At 50.6% G+C, this 13,842-nt stretch overlaps 1 protein-coding gene across 1 annotated transcript; it reads right to left on the reverse strand.

Moving 5' to 3' along the window:
• Positions 1 to 49: 49 nt before the first annotated feature.
• On the reverse strand, positions 50 to 13,745 carry LOC135420086 (cullin-associated NEDD8-dissociated protein 1-like). Its single transcript, XM_064667080.1, has 15 exons — positions 13,533 to 13,745; positions 11,271 to 11,414; positions 9,928 to 10,082; positions 9,403 to 9,526; positions 8,503 to 8,759; positions 7,796 to 7,901; positions 6,991 to 7,136; positions 6,536 to 6,828; positions 5,963 to 6,104; positions 3,958 to 5,463; positions 3,494 to 3,589; positions 2,633 to 2,806; positions 2,331 to 2,491; positions 1,619 to 1,726; positions 50 to 1,412 (listed from the first exon to the last, which is right to left on the reverse strand). The coding sequence occupies exons 1-15, from the start codon at positions 13,598 to 13,600 to the stop codon at positions 1,185 to 1,187; spliced, it is 3,708 nt and encodes a 1,235-aa protein (XP_064523150.1). The 5' UTR covers positions 13,601 to 13,745; the 3' UTR covers positions 50 to 1,184.
• Positions 13,746 to 13,842: the final 97 nt, after the last annotated feature.

The raw sequence follows: 13,842 nt of genomic DNA on the forward strand, positions 1-13,842 counted from the left end.
TCGCACAGCGAGGTGCAGTGTCAGCGTGATGGTCAGTGAACTCAGGGCGTGCAGCTTCACAAGTGTATTTTATTTTTATACCATTCGAAAATAGCTGTCCTTTCACACAGCACTGTAAATACTTTCACATCAACCACCCTGTCAGAAGAGGAGAAAAGGAAGCGTAGGGCAGGTCCATGGCCACAGCCCCAGTGTGTCTTGGTGGCCTTGTCCTCTAGTTGGCTGTTAACATTCTCTGTCCCTTAAGGCATTTTCTCCTGCACAAAGCAGGATTTGAGCACAGCAGCCACTGTGGATTGAGTGTTTGCACCTCTGGCTCCTGCCTGCCACCTCTCACCCCTGTGACATTAACACAGACCACCAGCACTCCTACAGGTGCCTCCTGCTGATCTGTGACCAGGATCAGTAGGTTGGTGCCCTCATGACTGGTGACAACACCGAGGTGCTCCAAGGGGAGAAGAAGCCAGCATTGGTGCACAGCAGAGCTTAGAGCAGGGTTTGTCACTGAGATAGTCACTAATTGTCCCTTGGAGGAGACACTTGAGGTATTTTGCAGTCAAAACTGTAAAAACGGAAGCCAAGCTAGAAAGCTTTGTATTGCCCAAATGCCAAACTATGGAGCCCCAGGAGGAAGCCTGGGGGGCTAGGTAACCCCCCTGCCCCATGCAGCTCCCGCAGCTTGGCTGGGGCAAGTCTCCTTCCCCAAAAGGCCTGTGGGAGTGGTGCTCATCACTAAAGACATGACTTCAGTTTTTAGTCATGTTATTTAGGGAAACACTGTAAATACATTCTTGGGCAATTTGGGGTAGAAAGTGCATGTGCAGTCATTAAAAAACCATTTAAAGCTATATTTTTTTGTACTGCAGCAAGGAATATATCAGGAAGTAGTTTCCATTGTTCATGGAACCACACTCAATTGCAGTTGCTTTGTGTACCCCTTAAAACTTGCTGAGAAGTGGGACTGCTCATCTTTCAGCCCCTCCCCTAGATGAGGATGTGTTCCCCTGATCCACGAGGTGTCTGATGCAAGTGCCGCTGGTTCCAGGCAGTTTCTCCTGGGGCTGCCCAGGGACTTGCACATGGCTGTGGCAGGAGTGGCTCAATGGCCTTCGTTCCCCCCCGACCCAGCTGGTGTCTCTGGCTGGGGCATTGCAAGGGCAGGAGGGCAATGGGGGAAACACATCTTAGCTCATGTCCATTGACTCTGAGATGGAGAGGGAAGCAGAATCTTTCTGAATGCTCTCAAACAGTGATGCCATTTCAGGACTGGATCTGATCTGGGATGAAAACTCTGCCATCACTGGACTTTTCTCCACCTCGGGGATGGTCAGGAGAGCAGCCACTGCCCTCATGGCTGAGCGCTTCAGCTCATCCTGCTTCTCAAACTCCTGCTTCACTGAACCTGCTTTCACCTGCAAATCCAAAGCCCTGTTTGCAGTTGGCGTTTAGAAAAGCTGGTTCAGGCACAGAACCAACACGGCAGCAGAGACCAGCAGAGTATTTTACAGCTGGGGAAATGAGAGGAGTGGGTGGCTCAGCAGCAGTGAGGGAGAGGGCTGGGAGCAGAGGTGGCTTTGGGCAGGACCTGCCCCAGCCCCTTGCATGTTCCAGCTCTTACCTTGGTGGAGCAGGTTGCCCGGAGGGGCTCGATCAGGCGCTCGAGCCGCTGCAGGACAGCGCTGGGGCAGAGCACGGAGAGCCGCGCCAGCATGATGAACGTCAGCATCTGGGCAGGACGGAGAGACACGGGTTGGCTCAGAGCTGGGCCCACCCTGCTGACAGGCCAGGCTGTACCCACACTGTCGTGTGCTCCTCTGCACTTGTGCCAGGGGCTTGGGGCAGAGCTTTGGTGATACTGGAAATGCAGCCCTGGCAGCCAGCAGGCCGGAGCCGCAGCTGGGCCTGGTGTGTGCAGTGCTACAGGTGTCTGCACAGGGCCATGGGGACAAACGGCACCGCTCAGCATGGGGCTGTGCCTGCCTCTGAGCTGGGGTAAAGCAAATCACATTGGAAAAGGATGTCGTGCTTCCTATCCAGATGTGAGGCCAGCAGCCAATATAGTGTCACTGGTCCCTCTGAACAAATGACAATCATCTGTTTAAAGGCAGAAGAAACTTTAGACTTTGGTACATTTCCTACAAAGCCAGCTACACCAGGGGTGTCTTGTCAAGGCCACTACGGTCAAATCAGAGCCAGACAATCATGAAAGGCTGCAGCAGTTGCAGGGAATAGGAAATGGCATGGCAGGGGCACACTGCTGTGGGGACACACATCTCAGTTGCAGGCCAGGCCCCCAGAGGAAATTACATTAGTTAGGGCACAGCACTGACCCGAATATCATAGTGATCCTTTAGCCCATCCTCCACATGGTTCAGGTACTCGTAGATGTCCAGCTGGTCCAGGCAGCTTTCCAGCAGGGTGTACATGCACTCAAAAGCAGCTTTCCTCACATCAAGGCCATCGTCCACTGTGTGCTTGAATGGCCCCATTTCTACCTTAACCAAGACAAACAACAGTGGTGTGACCTAAGAGCAGACAGGGCAACAGCTCCATCTCACCTGCACAGGCAGCAAGTCACCGTGTGTGGCACCCAGCCAAGCCCATTCACCTCATGGGTGAGCTCCCTTTGGACCTACCTCCCGGATGAGCTCCCTTCGGACCTTCGTTTCGCTGTACAGGCTGGGCAGGACCATGTTCAGTAAATCCCGGATCAAAGAAGGTTTGTTGTGAGCAGCAGAATTAAACAGGGCTAAAGCCACGCGGCGAACGTTCAGGTCTGGATCTTGCAGAGTTTGTAAGAAGTCACCTGTGGAGTAAGAATGTACCAGTCAGTCCTGCTGCAGTGTTTTTAAAGGATTTTGAAAGTATATCAGGGTATATTTCAAGAAGGCTGGTTATGGAAGCACCTATGGTAAAATAACTCCAGTGGCACACTCTTAACAGAGCCATTGGAGATGCTTTCCCTCCCTCCATTTGGGATACAGTAAATAGAAAAAACATGACTGTCCTGCATTTGGGCATAAAACCAAACTGTGTTTCTAGCTACCTCACCCTAAAGTCAAATCAGCACCTTTAGTATTCAAGGAAGTTGGTTTTCGGTTTCCTTCTTGCTCAGATCTTCTCTGAAACAGAAGGCCCAGTTCCATACAGCAGATCCAATGTGTGGGCTCCCTAGATATAAGACCCTTTCCATATAGGTTGTACTTTTCAAGATCCTTGTTGTGAGGAGCTTGAAGTCTGAGTTTAAATACAGAAGGAACTTAAGCTCCCTAAAAAACAATACACTATGCCCAAGAGCAAGGCATCAGAGCATTTAACAAGGACTCACAAGACAGTGTTGCTCTGTCATCTCAAAAGCAGAGGAATACAGATCAAAACTAACAGGACTAGATGAGGTTCACACAGGAGTGAAAAATCCCCGAGCTGCTAACGATGCCCAACCTTTCACACCCCCGCCTCACACTGCTCACACTGCTGTCACACACCACCCTACCTATGCAGCCTTTCAGGAGAGCATCGATGGGCTGAGGCTGGTCTGCAACTGTGAACTTGATGGCAGTGACCACGGTGCTCCGGGCATGTGGAGAGCCTGCGATGAAGGGGGGAAGAAAAACAGTGAAAGACCAACTGACAAAGTCACTGCTGTAACTCTGCAGCACATATTCTGCTCTTAGTCGGGTTACACACACGTTGAAGAGGTTAAGAGAACAGAGCATTTGTCTTAACAACTCTGTGTTTAAATCTGCTCCTGCACAATCTCCACATGCAGTCCCTGTTCCCAAGACCCTCCTGTCCCTGTGCAGACCAGTGCACCTCTGATCCCCCCTGCAGAGATCCTTCATTTCCTGCTCGCCTCTCTGCCTGGCTTTGCTCCCTGTTGTACCCACCAGCAGTTTACAAGAGGAATTTCCAGCAATGGCAGCATTTCCCCCCTCTGGCCATCGCCATCCCCGTTACCTGCTGACAGCTGTTTCCTCAGCCGGGGCAGCAGCTCAGCAGGGTTCACCAAGGTCAGCTTCCCCAGGCATTCTGCCACCACGTTGCGTGTCCCTTCCTCTGTGCACTCGCAGTGCTTGAAGAGCAGAGCCCAGATATCCTCCACGTAAGGCGTGAGGCTGTCGGCCGGGGAGGAGCTGATGACTTCCTTCAGGGAGTGCAGCAGCAGGTACTGTCGCTTGGGCTGGCTTCCGATCTCCTTCAGCATGAAGGGCAGATACTCCTTCAGATTCCCAACGCTGACGTTCCCCAGCGCGTAGGAGGCAGCGGATTTCACCTCTTCACTGGTGGAAGCAAACGCTTCCAGGATGACAGTTCTGAGCTCCCTGTGAGCACTGAGGTTTGTGGTACGGCCCATCTCTGCCAGGGAGAGGAAAGCCAGCACTTGAACAGCAGGACTGGACTTGGGGCTTTTCACATCCTGAACAAACTGGTTCACTGTCACAGGGGCCTCCTTCGGGCAGGCCGAGGACAGCGCTGCCACGCACTTTGCGACGGAGTGATACGCCTGTTTGTGCAACGTCAGCGAGGCCCCGGCCGAACCCGAGGAGTAAACGGGTGCTGTCAGCTGCTTCATCAGCTCGGGGTAACCCGTGCTGGCTGCCTTCGTCAGGACCAGTGCCTGGAAGAAGGCGATGATGGCATTCAGAGCCCCTCCTTGAAGCAAAGGTGAGTGGACAAGCTGAAAGATTTCAGCGAGGACTGAGCCGCTGATCTTGGAGATGCAGGATGGATAAACCTTTGCCAAAGTCGTGAGGAACATGATGGCCACCTGGGACACGTGCATGTCATTCTCAGTAATTAAGGCAGGGAGCTCTGTTAGCACAGACTCGATCATGGCAGGCTTGAGGCTGTCGCTGTAGTTCTTCACCAGGATGTCCAGAGCAGTCAAAGTGCTCAGTTTCAAGGCACGTTGATTCTTTCTCAAGAAGGAAGCTAGAATGGGGATACCTTCCCCTAGAATGGGTCTCAAATCTATTTTAAGTGGAGAACTAGCAATTAAGGTTAATGCTTTGACTGTTGTCAGTCTGGTGATTTCATTTTTGAGCCTCTCCAGAAATATCTTCAAAGTTGGCTGGAGATCAGTGCTTAAATGGTCTCCCAGGCTGTAAATGATTTGTCCCATGCAGGAGATGGCACGTTCCTTCACCTCCTGGTCGATGTCAGCTGCCTTCAGCCGCTTCAGAGTACCAGAGAAAAGGTCCTTCACAAAGGGCTTGGCATCAAAAGTGCAAGATTTGTCCAAAGGCCTGATAACTTTCACAAGCTGCTGAGTTACCAGCAGAGCTTCTGACATGATCTTATAAAACGGGTCTCCAATGCAGGTCACAACAGGAGGCAACAGGCTCTTGATATGAGGGTGAAACACCTCCGGCTGGTGGTTGCAGAGAAGGACGTGGAGGAAGGACAGTGTGTCGATCCGCATGTTGGACGAGCTGGATTTATCCGCCAGGGAGAAAACAATACCTGTGCAAAGGAGACAACAGGACTGATGTTGTGTTTTTCCTAAAGAGGGAGGTGGATCCAGCCAGGGACAGTCACAGGAGACTTTTCTCATATCCACTATACAGTCACACCAAAAATGAAGGCAGGACCTGAGCCCTCCAGCAGTGGGATGCTTCATGAGTCCACAGCCAGGAGAGCTCAGACAAAAATGTTGCTGCTGCAAATTCAATAATCAGCCAACATAAAGAATTTTTTTAAATGCCACTGGATTTTATAAAAGAAAATGTCACTTGTGTTTCTGATCTCATTCCAGCTGCTTTCAAAGGAAGCTGGAATAGGCACTCCCAAAAACATCTATTCAGGGGACTGGAAATGAACCTGATGTTCTTATCCTGGCTTACAGTGCAGACAGAAGCCAGGATTAGTCTGGGAGCTGTTCAGCATATCCACAAGGAGCACATGTGTTTGGAATGGATTTTGCCAACCCTGCTCCTTCTTCCCAGACCATAGACAAGCTTACCAGGGACGAGTGCAGGGATGTGATCTGCCAGGCAACCAGGAAGAACATTGGCCAGTTCTGTCAGGAGGCTGAAACAACCCTGTCTTGATTTGATGCTCTTTTCTTTGAGCTGCTTGTGCAAGGCCTTGACAATGTTGGGGACCTGCAGTTTGAAGAAGCAAGGGACAAAGGGACACCTCAGTCATCCTAACTGCTCTCCAGGACTCACTCTGGTGCATTTCTACAACAGTTTATTCAATGAGTTTCCCGAGCAGCAGCTGCAATACCAGTAAAGCAGCAGCCTGACCCTTCAGCCAGAGACCAACCTGCCTCAGCCTGGACACAGATGCCAGCAGCTGGCAGAGGGACAGTGCCAGCTGTGCCCCCCTGCTCCTGCACTCCCTCAGCACTCTCTCCCCGGGAACAGCAGGAGACAGACAGTAAACAGCCGGCCCCCTGGATCTGCTCTCCCCTGGCTGCCTGCCCCAGGGCTCCTTCCATTAGCCACATTCTCAGGATTGCTCTCGGCACAATCATCAGTAGCTGCTTGTCCTCAGTGCTTTGTGATTTAACTCAGGTCACCTGCTCACACACCTGGTTCCGAAGCATCGTCAGGGGAGCGTCACCCTTGCCAGAGGCATCGGAAGTGTGCAGCCAGCTCTGGGTGGGCAGCGTTTGCTTCAGCAAGGAGATGTAAGCACTGAAGATGTCAGCTTTGACATTCTCCTCCCTCTCTTTGAACCTGTTTATCAAGGCTGGGGAAAGAGTTCTGTAGAAGTCCTGCAGGAGATCGTGCCTGCTGCTGACAACGGCCTCCAGGCACTTGGCCGCAGCCCTGCGGACCTTCCAGCTGATGTCGTCATCGTCACTGTACTCATCATCGCTTTCTAGGAACAACACAGTGGAAAACAAGGTGCACCATTATGATAAAACCAGAGCTAGAGGATCACTTGATCCTCAGAGCTGCCCTCTCCAGCAGGAGAAAGCAGGAAGGGGAGAAATGTTAACCCTGTGTTCTGCTGAGCACAGCCATCCTCACAAGCAGGCACCTTGCTCTTCATCCTCTCCATTTTCAGTTTCCATCATCTCTTCCTCTTCCTCCTCATTGTCATAGTTGTAGTTTGGGTCAAAGGTGATGTACTTCAGACACAGCCCCATCACACTCGGGATGTGAGGGTCGATTTCCTTTGGGCATCTATCAGGACAAATAAAAATCCTAAGAGTTAATCAAAGACTAAGCTGGTTTAAATACCCAAATAATACAATTAATCTCAAAAGGATCTGAAAGTGCTTCATAGACCATTTGAACATTTTGTTAACATGAGTTAAACCAGAGATGCTCCTTCCTGCTGTGCACAAAGCAAAGCCACATTCTCCTTGGGAGGATGCAATGATTTCTATAAGGAAAAATAAATCAATTGCCTTCACCCCCTGGTGGAATCCTCCCTGGAAGAACACCTCAGCAGCTCTGCAGGGCTCCTTTTCCAAGCAGTAAATGTTTGACCAAACAGCTGGAGAGCTGCAGCTCAGCAGCTCTTCTGCCTCAGCCTCCTTCCTGCCTCCAGCTCCCTCCACGGACCAGGAGTGAGGCAGTTCCCTCTGGCTGAGGAACCCTCCAAGGACAAAGGAAACTCCCACTCCTGCAAAACCAATACAGAAGGACACCCTCACATGTTGAGGTAAAGCAGCTCATAACTCCAGCCCAACCCTGCCTGTGCAGAAGAGATTTCATACATGAACTGTCACTGCCACAGGAACACATGCAGCAAGGCCCTCCCCTCCTGCTGAAAGGGTCGGTGTTTCCCCGGAGGACACGGCTGCACTGGAGGGCAGAGGTGCCCCGAGGGCACACACCTCCTCAGGAAGGACTCGAAGGCCTGGAAGCAGTACTCCCGCAGCTCGTCATCGTCCACCTCACAGTACTGAACGATCAGAGGGACGATCCTCTCCAGGTGCTCTCCTGGGAAAGACAAAGCAAGCAGCAGTGAAAAACCCTTCCAGCCTTCACTCACCCAAGCAGCTGACAGCTCCTCCACCTGCCACTTCCTTCCTTCCTGGCCTGGACCTCATGGGCAAGGAGCCAGCAGCCCACCAAAACCAGCCATGCTGATCTTCATAAGCTAACCACTGCTCCCTGTCTGCAGCCCCTTGTTGGCATTTCAGTCATGGGAAGAGCTGTGATTAGAGATCTTCTAGAACCCGATCTCAGCTCTTTTAGACAGATCTTTTAGGCAAGTAATACAGTATGCTGCCCTCCATTTCTCCTCTCATTTAAAATGGGGTGAATCAACTGACCTAATTCACAGAGGTGTTAATTCAGACCAAGGAAGCACTGCAAGATCTTGAGGTGAAGTTGCTACAGAAGGGCAGCCAGAGAGATACTCTGGTGTCTCCTCCCTTCCAAGAGGAGATCAGAGAGCCAGGCCAGGATCACGGAGGGAATTGCAAAGCACAAGCCACCAATACTTTAGGAACAGTGAGTACTCTTCTTTTACCACTAAGAGGAGCTGCTCTAAAATGCACGTACATTTCCCAGTGCCATTTCAAGCTGCTCACCATACCTATGCGGTGCCCAGCCTGCCTGCTGATGCCAGCCACACACTGAATGTATGTCCTGGTGGTAGATGTAGACTCATTCCTCTTCAGCTCAGCCAGCAGATGCTCTGTGAGCTCTGAGAAGATGTTTCCACTGCAGGTCAAGACTAGATGCCCCAAGGCAGTGATGGCCCGTTTACGTACTGCCAACCTGGGGCTCGTCAGCTGGGGCAGGAGACAGGTCAGGATTGAGGAATGGAATGAGTAGAGTGCTCCCCCCAGTCTGCAATCAACAGAACAAAGGAGAAGTTGAAAGTCCAAGCCTCAGAGAAAAAGCCTTCTTGGCAGCAACAAATGTAAAAATCCTTCAGCTACGGAGACTTCGTGCTCATTGTGGGGAGGGGGAGAAGGCTGGGGTTTGCATTTTGGTCTGAACATTGACTTGTTCTGTAAAGCACAGGGAGAGGCTATTTGTCTCCATGACGGAGGGGTTTTTGATATGTCCTTCTGGATGACCTGGAGGTTTGTCAATAATTTCCTGCATGCAGATGACATATGACACTGTCACTCTGACTTATGCAACAAGAGAAAGAGAGGCAGCCAGGAAAAAAAATGCATGTGTGATCGGATCACAGGGCTAAAATAAACCTCCCTGCTTTGCCCTCGCCCTCCCGTGTTTGTGTGAGGTGGGCCCCTGTGGGATCCATCACCAGTGGCACTGCCATTCCCAACCACAGAAGGGCTCAGCATGTTGTCTCTTGTCCCCACTGGGGACCTGCTCTGCTAAGATATTCCCCAGGGGCAGCCAACCCAAATACTGTGTTTTTAAGTCCCAGTAGTAAGATTAGGGAAATAAAGAAATCAAAAGCAGACACATCCCTGCAGCCCCCTGCTATGCACAGCTCCAGAAGGAAATGCTCTGGTACCTGCTCAGCATATCTGACAGGATGTCAAGAGCTTCCAGCTGCACAGACACATCCTCCTGCTTGCCAATGGCTCCCGTCAGCTGGGCTGTGATCTTTTTGCACACATTTGCTGTCATGGTGGAGCCTGCAAGAGAGAGATTTTACGCTGCTATCAGTTAAAAAGGAGACTTTTTGCTGCTGGGAACCATTCAATGCCTCCTACATTGAAAAAAGAAATCCCCCCCTAGGAGACCTATCAGGACAGATACATGAGATGGCTGCAGAGGAAACTCCTGTCCCCAGGAACCTCAGGTATCCCCTGCTGTGTTTTTGGGATAAGTAGTTCCAAACACTGCTCAAGTTTTCATTTCATGCCATCTTTCATCACGTTGGTACCTCAGCTTCTACTGTCTCTCCTCTGTATTTCACTAGTTGTCCTCTGGCAGGTAAGTAAGGAATTGGTAACTTTTATGCTCTGAACTCCACATTTTCCCGTTTCCCAAAAGCTGGGATTCCCTGTTCCTCCAGCAGGGAGAGGCAGTGTACCTGTGGAAGCCGGTGGCAGCTCAGAGATGACGGTTTTGAGGCCAATGCTGGAGATGTCCCGCAGCTGCTCCTTGTCTGACAGCATGTTTGTACACAGCGTGTCCACGATGGTCTCCACCTGGTACTCCTTCACTTTGCCAACCAGCGGGCCCAGGCTGTAGGAGGAGAAGCCAGTCAGGATGAAGGGCCTGTGTCCTTCAAACCATCACATTTCTCCTTCTTAGAGATCCTGGCCACCTGCCTGAGAATGACTGACTGGACGTTAACTGCTGTAAGTACCTCCTTAAGCATGGAAAGGAAATATTCCTGGTTCCATTTTGAGGCCTCTTCATGATCACATTCTGGATGGATGAGAGATCACAGTGAGTATGGACTTACTGCTGATACAATCAGAGATAAACAGGCTAAGAAGTCGGTCCTCTGCTCAGTGCCCAACTGTTTCACTTTGAAAATCAGAATAAGCAAGCCCAAAGCAGGCAGAGACAGGAGCAGGGGCAGAAAATGTCAGGACCGTGGGAATCAAAAAGAAAGGGCTAAGGGTTACAGAGAAAGGATAGAGATAGAAGCAGCATGTGGTTAAAAAGAAGGGAATACAAATAGGATCCACAGAAGGAAAAACAGAGAAACCTAAATTTGTCTTTAAATGGCCCACCTTTCTGGAGCCCTGGGGTGAACTGAGCCATTCCATGGCATTTTTAGACTGAACACTCTCAGCCATGCTGGGGAAAGAGACAGGAAAGAAAATGGCAGCAGCAGGATCCCTTCATCTGAGGATTCACTAATAGAGGGACTTTTGTTCATTTGGATTAAAAAAATATTGAAACAGAGCAGGGCAAAGCAACAGCACAGGCTGCACTCGGAGTCAAGGCAGGGAAAAACCCAAGTGTATTACAAACTGTAAGGAAAAATGCCCTTGAAGAGGAGGATTCAGACCTGAAATTGAAATGCCATAAGGGTTTAGTACCATCCCTATCAAAGAGAGAACCACGGGGAAACTCAGAACAGGATTTCAAAGCCCAAGAGACACCAGGAGCTTGATGACCAACATTTTAAACTGGGCTTATCTCTGAGGAAGAAAAATCTTAGGGATACCACTTTTCATGGTAAGGTTCATAATACAAACACTGAACTAATTTCAAAATCACCTCCTGCTGCTACAAAGGTATCTGTTCACGCCTTGTGAGTATCAAGACAGAAAGTGCAGTGCCCTGAGAGAGGGCAAAGCCCCTTGCAAGGGAGGTTTGAGGGAGTGCCCAGGGCCAGGCTCTGCTCTCACATACTCTGTAGTCTGTAATGGCTTTATTAGTGCCAGGAAGCATGGCAGTTACTGCCCAGGCTCTTACCACTTGACAGCAAGGTTCTGTACTTCCCCATTTTTGTCCTCCAGCAATTTCAAAAGCATTTTCACAACTTTTTTCTCGCTGTCTTCATCTAGTTTTATTGAATCTTTCTGCAGTTCTATCATCAGGTCGTTGGTGGCCATAAATCTGAAAGGACAAAGGACAAAAGTGGACTGGCTGATGTGCAGACACAAAGGCATCATCTTTGCATCTCCTGGGACAACAGAAGTTGGCAATTGGTGCTTGTATGAAAACACACTGTCAAAGAGTAACTTACCATTCTTCACACTGTCCTAAAAAGCAAGATACAGAGAATTACTATTATCTTACAAGTAGATGTATACCTAACAGGGGTCAGGCAAACAAAAACTCTTAAAGTGGCACCCAACTTGTGTATTTTTCTCGGTAACTAAATGAAGATGGTTAATTATGCCAGAAAAAATCACGGTGGGTTTTTTCATTAATTGCCCGGCCTAAGAAAAGCGGTTCTGGGGTCTAAGAACATACCTGGCTTTGTTCTTTCTGGCTAATTTAGCACTGATAGTATGACCCCACACATGGAGAAGGCCTACCATGCTCAAAAATGAAAAATAAAGTCACGACTCCGTGCAAACTACACCTCAGAAGTGCCCTAGGCTATATTTAGATTGCTGTGAGCAAAACCAAGCAAGTAGTTATCACTCCAGCTTAGAAGGAAAAACAAACACCCAGCTGACTGTTAGTCAGTTTTCTGACAGGGACAATGACAAAATGGATATTAAGAAATTCTGTAAAGTATCTATTTTCTTGGGAGCAGGAAATGCAAAAGTTGCTGGTATAGGAGTGTGAAGATCTGAGAAATCTCAGCGTGGCTATCATGTATTAGCTGCTTTCTAATGTCAGCCCTCCATGGGATGGATGTCTAACAGGATCCACAGAGCCATTCCCTCTCCTTACAAAATGACACCTCCTTTTACAATTAGGCTCTGATGCCCCTCCTTCAGCACATAAGAGCTCTCATGTGCAAGGCAACATTTGGAGCTTCAATCTGTAAGCCCATTCCTGAGCAGCAATGAGGTACATCTGGGACGAAGGACTGCTGTGGTGTTCCAAAGCCAGCCTGGACCCTGGGGTGGGAAAGCAGCGGGACTGTGCCTGAAGACATTCCCAATGTGCAATCTATTTCTGATCCTGCAAGAGCTCTTCAGCTGCACTCACAGTTCACTGTCTGCGCACACCCAGCATGACCAATTATGGCCACAGGCTGAGCTCAGCCTTCCATGGCAACATGGCCAGCTCTGGACTTGCTGCCTGCTGCCATCCTGCCCCGGGACCTCAGAATCTCCCACACAGATCCATCTGTGCAGGGGGAGCAAAAGAAAACTGCTCCTACAATGGGTCATGTTTGGCCATGTGCTGGGAGGAAACGGCCCTGCAATACGTCTGTGACATGACCTGTGTGGAGCACATCTAGTTTGGAGTGTTAACTGTAAGTTCTTTGAACAAACTGTTTGTACAACTACACCATCACTGAATTCTTTATAAAGTACCTATTTTAACATATGAAAACATCAGCAGCCTACTTTTAGGCTCTTACTAATCTCTCTCTTTTATACCTCAAAATACCAAGGCTGGCACAAACATCACCTTCCAGATTGGTCCTGAGAACAATATACTCAGTGATGAAATCTTTCATAAATGTTAGTTTTCATTACTTTTTATAGAGTGCCTTACACATCGAGCCACTGGCCCCAACCCTAAAAAGTTGTCAACTTTTCTGCTGACATAAACAAAGAGAACAAAAGCATCTTAGTCCTGTTAGGGAGGCACATTTTCCCATCACACAGAAATAGTTGATAAAGCAGCCCCAGCATGGCCAGCAGCATCTGTCACCCAGGGACAGAGCTGCCCAAACCGGGGTCTCTCAGCCCTTTCAATGCACTGACCATGTCACCTAGCGGAAAAGCAAACTAGAAGTATTTCAGCATTTGTGCTACACAAAATAAGTAACAACTTAAAGTCCAGCTGTCAAGACTTTCATTCTCCCTTCGACTTCCATCAGGCAGCAGCCCAGGCAGGGGCAGGGAGCGCCGTTGCCTCCTCTACATTCCCCCCTCAGTCAGGGCTCAGCTGGGTTGAGACACCGCAAACACAAGCGATCAAAGGCTCTGACACAGAAGCATCCCCACACCGGCGGGTCGGGGCACCGTGCCTGCGCCCGGCGCGGGGAAGGGACCCCTCCGGGGGAAGCCGCCCATCCCCGCGGGGCCCGCCCTGCTGCCGCACCTGAAGTCCTTGTCGGTGGAGGTCATCTTCTCCAGCAGGCTGGAGATGTGGTAGGACACGCTGGCCATGGCGAGGGGCCGGGGCGGCTCCGCGCAGGGAGCCCCCGAGGCGGCGGGACGGGCCGGCGGGACGGGCCCGGGCCAGGCGGTGCCTCTGCCCGCTCGGCGGGCCGGGCTCGGGGGGGCCGGGGCAGGGCTGGGCTGGGCCGGGCAGGGCGGAACGGAGCAGGACGGGGCAGGACGGGGCAGGGCCGGGGCAGGGCCGGGGCAGGGCCGGGCCGCCCCCGCTCCCACCGCCCGCCCCTGCCCGG

Source organism: Pseudopipra pipra, chromosome 11 (genome assembly GCF_036250125.1).
Source record: "Pseudopipra pipra isolate bDixPip1 chromosome 11, bDixPip1.hap1, whole genome shotgun sequence".
NCBI lineage: Eukaryota > Metazoa > Chordata > Aves > Passeriformes > Pipridae > Pseudopipra > Pseudopipra pipra.

Bases quoted from the DNA above. Each gene is read 5' to 3' on its own strand.
- LOC135420086 (XM_064667080.1), bottom strand. From the start codon at position 13,600: ATGGCCAGCGTGTCCTACCACATCTCCAGCCTGCTGGAGAAGATGACC. The intron at 6,829-6,990 runs GTGCCTGCTTGT...TGTTGTTCCTAG, and splicing joins TGGAGAGGATGAAGAGCAAG to AAAGCGATGATGAGTACAGT. The intron at 5,464-5,962 runs GTAAGCTTGTCT...TCCTTTGCACAG, and splicing joins CATCCCTGCACTCGTCCCTG to GTATTGTTTTCTCCCTGGCG.